General features: G+C 48.2%; 1 protein-coding gene across 1 annotated transcript in view; it reads left to right on the top strand.

Annotated features, from left to right (window-relative positions):
- The window catches only part of SEL1L2 (SEL1L2, ERAD E3 ligase adaptor subunit), a 63,078-nt gene that overhangs the window by 39,194 nt on the left and 18,064 nt on the right, over window positions 1–5,820 (top strand). The window contains exons 13-14 of the mRNA XM_025211562.1: window positions 1,852–2,017; window positions 2,094–2,168. Of these exons, the coding sequence (XP_025067347.1) occupies window positions 1,852–2,017; window positions 2,094–2,168 (241 nt within the window). The remainder of the gene's footprint in view (window positions 1–1,851; window positions 2,018–2,093; window positions 2,169–5,820) is intronic.

Raw genomic sequence — 5,820 nt, 5'->3', positions numbered from 1 at the left:
CACTGCCGACTCATGTTCATCTTGGAGTCCACTAGGACTCCAAGATCCCTTTCCGCTTCCGTGCCACCAAGCAGGTCATTCCCTAGGCTGTAAGTGTGCTAGACATTTTTTCTCCCTAGGTGCAGCACTTTGCATTTCTCCTTGTTGAATTGCATTCTGTTGTTTTCTGCCCATTTGTCCAACCTGTCCAGGTCTGCTTGTAGTTGTTCCCTGCCCCCCGGTGTGTCTACTTCTCCCCACAGTTTTGTGTCATCCGCAAACTTGGACAGAGTACACTTCACTCCCTCGTCCAAGTCGCTGATGAAGACATTGAAGAGAATCGGTCCAAGGACCGAGCCCTGCGGGACCCCACTGCCCACACCCTTCCAGGTCGATACCAACCCATCCACTACGACTCTCTGGGTGCGACCCTCCAGCCAATTCGCCACCCACCGGACTGTGTAGTCATCCAAGTCACAGCCTCTTAACTTGTTCACCAGTATGGGGTGGGATACCGTATCGAAGGCCTTCCTGAAGTCTAAGTAAACGATGTCAACCCCTACTCCTGCGTCCAGGTGTTTTGTAACCTGGTCATAAAAAGAGACTAGATCAGTCAGATATGATCTACCTGCTACGAACCGGTGCTGGTTTCCCCTCAGCATAATTTGTCCTGCTGGGCTCTCGCAAATGTGAGCCTTTATAATTTTTTCAAAGACTGCCTAGGATGGAGGTGAGACTGACTGGCCTATAGTTGCCTGGGTCCTCCTTCCTCCCCTTCTTGAAAATGGGGACCACATTGGCCCATTCCAGCACTCTGTGCACTGTTGCACTTTGTTACATAGCAAACTAAAACACAGTGGATGGGTTTTACCTTGCTATGTCATAAGGTCATTTAAAGTGAAATATGCTGAATGTGTACATCATGATGAAATTAAAGAGAAATTCACCGCTGCAGGTATAAACAGACATGCCATTAATGTGGCGCATAAGGGCAATTAAGCCGCTTTAACAGCTAATTTTGTCACATGTACAAACAAGTAAAGACCTTCTTAAATTGTAAAAAGTCCAGAAAAATGCCACAGGGATGATTAAAGAATTGGAACACTTGCCTGATACTGAAAGACTCAGGAGCTCAGTTGATTTAATTTATAAAAGAGAAGACAAAGAGTGACTTTATCAGAAGCTATAACTATCAACAAGGGAATCCACTGATAATCCACTTCAGGCTAGCAAAGGTATAACAAAAACCATGAGCTGAAAGTTGAAAGTAGGTTCATTTAAACTGGAAGTGAGGCACATATATTTATCACTGAGGGTAATTAATCATTGGAACAACCTACCATCATTGATAATGGATTGCCTACCAGTAGAAATTATAAAGTGAAGTTTAGATTTTTTTTAAAGATGTATACTAATTCAAGGACAGGTATTGGATCTGAAGCAGGAATTAATTCTGGCAAGTTCAGTGCCGTGTACTGTGAAGTAGGTCAGACTGCATCATCACAATGGTTCCTTCTTGCCCTAAAGATCTTTTAATCAGTTTTGCTATTCTTATTTGTGGCTTGATACTTATCCGAGCATCTGAAATATCCCCTCTTATATGAAGTCTTACATGACAATCTTCATTACTTCTATTTCTTTATATGTAGGTAAGGCAAAAATGTTAAACTAGGCATGAATTCATCTATGTTTTAATGATACCTCTATACCAGTGAAAGATGCAGTTTAACATAACTTCTTTTTTTTGTAAATAATGTGCACAAATATCATAATTAGCTCTGCTGCATGCTACAAAAATAGCATACTCAGATTATTGCTTCTGATTAGGGATAAAATTTCACGGGTCTGTTCTGTCACTGTGCCTCTGTTCAGCTCTACCGAAGCGTTTGTGAACTGGGAAGTTGGTCGAAGAAGTTCCTGACCGCATACTTTGCTTACCAGGCCGGTGAGACAGATTCATCTCTTGTTCAATATGCATTTTTAGCAGAAATGGGATATGAAGTAGCTCAAAGTAATTCAGCTTACATTTTGGAATCTGGTAAGATCAGTTATTTTCTCTCTCATATATATATTGAAGTATCTTGTAAACCATGCTAATTCAGTGTCTTTTACAGAAAAGGTTAAAATTCTCAGGGAAGATCACAAGTATCCTTTGGCATTTCTTTTGTGGAAGAGAGCTGCAGCTCAAGGTATGTAACCCTGAGTTAGAAGTAAACTGCCCATTCTTATTAGTATGAATTTCCTCAGCTCTGCTTCTCAGTGTGGATTGAGCTCTAAGTTAACCCTTATAGATGTGCTATCAGACTAAAATGCTTTAGGTTAAAGTGCTCTTTTGAACGTCTGTGCCACATCCCATCAGGCATTAAGCTAGGTTGCATTTGCTAGTATCCCAAGGGCTCCTCATGGGGCAGCATGCTCACCACAAGCAGAGTTCATCTGCTCTGCCCAAACATCAGGCTGGCTCCATCCCCTTGGCTGTCCCTCACCCAAGTCAGAGACAGCCTCTGATCCAGTCCTGTGTCCTCCCTCCAGGCAGGGGGAGCTCCTTTCCCCCAGCTGCAGCCAGGAGCTGCAGCACAGCGGTGCTTTTTGCCATACGGGGAACTTTGGTAGGGGAACAGGTAGAAAAGGAGCCCCATTGCTGGTCACCCCTCCCCCAGCTTCCCAGTTCTGGTCTTGGTGGGGGCCAGGCTGGGCCCCCTCATGGCAGGGGGGCTCCTTTACCCTCCCCTCCCCCCCAGAGTTCACAGCACGGGAAAAAGCAACTCAGGCCCATGCTGCTGCTCCAGGTGGATCTCTGCAGGGAGAAGGGGCAGGGGCAGGGGACTATACACATGCATGCATACATATGTATGTGTGCGTGCATGCATGCATGTGTCTTCAGCCTGGCCCTGAGCAGAGCCATGGTGCAGTGGGCAGGGAGTGGATCTGCTGCCACCACTGCTACTGGTGTTTGGTGGGTTTGGGGGAGGTCTGTGTTCACGTCCATATCCAGCCTGGCCCTGAGCGATCATATTCTGCACTGATCCCCTCCTCACCCCGATCTGTGGCAGATCTAGGCAGAACAGATGCACCCAGCCCCTGTTGCATCTCAGTAGAGATGCCAGTGCCCAGCCTGCCCCCTCCAGCAGTCAGCAGATAGGCTCCCCTACCTAGATCCTGGCCCCCGGGTGTCCCCAGCTTGGCCCAGAGGTCCCTTCCAACCCTGCTTCTCTGATTCCCATCACTGACAGAGCAGTGAGGGGCTGACTGCTCCCCTGTACCAGGCAGCCAGTCAGAGATGGCTTGCCCATTCAGCTGTGCTCAGGAGTCTCTGGCAACCTGGGGAATCCATGGGGCATGCTGGGTGGCATGTGAGAACTCCCCCTACTTGCTGACCTTGAGGAGTGCAAGCCTCCCTTCCACCAAATGAAGAATGTCTGTTCGGTTCAAACATGCTCTAACTTATAGCACTTTAAACTAAGTGCAATATCTAGAGTACTTTTGATGCAGGCTTTTAGAATGTCTGTACTTAGCACCTCATTCAGAAAGACATAAGCCTTCATAGGTGACAGCCTACTTTGTCAGATCCTATACTAGCTGCTTTACTAAAATCATCAATGATTTTCCCCTCACCTTGTTCAACAGTCTCTTTAGTCTCTTTCCACCTAATTCCTGATCATGCTAGTCATTCTTTCCCTCTCCTTGAGACTTAAGTCTCCAAACTCTGACCTTTCTTCTTTCCTTGCTAGTTGAACTCCATTGTTTTTGTCAACTTGTCTATATCCTTTTTCCTGATCTATTAGCACTGCAGGGTTGGGGTGGGAAGGATTTGTTTAAGTTCCCTTCATACTTGCTGTCTTAGTGATTGAATCTATTTCTCATTGTTTGAAATATCATCTTTACCTTAATGACAACCAAATCTTTTCCAACCCCTTTACTGTACCTAGAGAGCTGCACCCAGAGGGTGTTAGTGGATGGGTCCTTCTCGGCCTGGAAGGACATGGGCAGTGGGGTCCTGCAGGGCTCAGTCCTCGGGCCCGCCCTGTTCAACATCTTCATCAGTGATTTGGATGAGGGGGTGCAAAGCACCCTGTTCAAATTTGCTGATGATACCAAGATGTGGGGGAATGTGGGCACAATAGAAGGGAGCAACAGGCTACAGTCGGACCTTGACAGGTTACAAGGATGGGCGGAGGAGAACAGGATGGGGTTCAACACAGACAAGTGCAAGGTGATGCACCTGGGGAGGAACAACCAGCACCATACCTACAGGCTGGGGAACTCCCCTCTTGTCAGCACAGAGGTGGAAAAGGATCTTGGAGTCATTATTGACTCCAAGATGAACATGGCTCGGCAGCGTGGGGAGGCGGCTAGGAAGGCCAACTGTACCTTGTCGTGCATCCACAGATGCATTTCAAGCAGGACCAAGGAGGTGATCCTCCCCCTCTATGCGGCACTGGTCAGGCCACAGCTGGAGTACTGAGTCCAGTTCTGGGAGCCGCACTTCAGGAGGGATGTGGACAGCATGGAGAGGGTCCAGAGGAGGGCCACTCGCATGATCAAGGGACAGCAGGGCAGGTCCTATGAGGAAAGGTTACGGGACCTGAACCTGTTCAGCCTCCAGAAGAGAAGGCTGAGGGGGGATCTTGTGGCCTGCTATAAACTAGTCAGGGGGGAATCAACAGGCACTGGGGGAGTCCCTGTTCCCCCGAGCGCCGCCAGGAGTGACCAGGAATAACGGTCACAAGCTGGCGGAGGGAAGGTTTAAGTTGGACATCAGGAGGCGCTACTTCACGGTCAGGGCGGCTAGGGTCTGGAACCAGCTTCCAAGTGAGGTGGTGCAGGCTCCCACCCTGGGGGTTTTTAAGAGGAGGCTAGATGACCATCTTGCTGGGGTCATTTGACCCCCAGTACTCTTTCCTGCCATGGCAGGGGGTCGGACTAGATGATCTGCCCAGGTCCCTTCAGACCCTAGAAACTATGAAACCTCCTTCTATAGTTCTAGCTGTATAGCAGGAACTGCATCTGGAAAAAATCATTAAGGAGTCTATGTTTGATAGGCTTGCAAAAGATAGGATTCTGAATTTCAGCCAGCATGGCTTCGTTGCGAGGAGATCTTATCTTGCCAACCTCATCTTCTTTTACAATCAGGTAACTCACCACCTGGATAAGAGAGAAGTGGTGGATATTGTATACCTTGGCTTCCAAAAAGTCTTTGATCTGGTATCCCACAATGTTCTTGTGAGAAAATCGGAAGATACTGGGCTTAACCGTGAGACGGTTAGGTGGGTAGGAAGCTGGCTGCAGGGTAGGATCCAGAGAGTCCTAATGAACGGATCTGTGTCATCCTGGTGAGAAGTGGACAGCGGTGTCCCACAGGGGTCAGTACTTGGTCCTGTACTTTTTAACATATTCATCAATGATTTGGATGTGGGGGTGAAGAGCTCACTGGCCAAGTTCACGGATTACACCAAGTTATGGGGAAGCATGGTCACATTTGAAAGGGACCGTGACCACAGGGAGAGGGGAGTTCAAGAGGAGTGGTTGCTCCTCAAGGGAGCGATCCTCAATGCACAAACTAAGTCTATTCCATCTTGGAGGAAAGGCAGCAAGAGGGCACAGCAGCCCCCCTGGCTCTCCAGGGACCTAGCAGACCTCCTGAGGCTAAAAAGAAAGGCCTACAAAGGGTGGAGGATGGGAGTCACCTCCAAGGAGGATTATTCTGCACTGGTCCAGTCCTGTAGGGAGCAGACCAGGAAAGCCAAGGCTGCAACTGAACTCCAGCTAGCTTTGAGCATCAAGGACAATAAAAAGTCCTTTCTCAGATATGTGGGGAGCCGGAGGAAAAGCAGGGGCAAC

Source organism: Alligator sinensis, unplaced genomic scaffold, assembly GCF_000455745.1.
Source record: "Alligator sinensis unplaced genomic scaffold, ASM45574v1 scaffold1139_1, whole genome shotgun sequence".
In the NCBI taxonomy this organism is placed as follows: domain Eukaryota; kingdom Metazoa; phylum Chordata; order Crocodylia; family Alligatoridae; genus Alligator; species Alligator sinensis.
The sequence above is the reverse complement of the archived record's forward strand: the minus strand, read 5'-3'. Positions and strand labels throughout refer to the sequence as shown.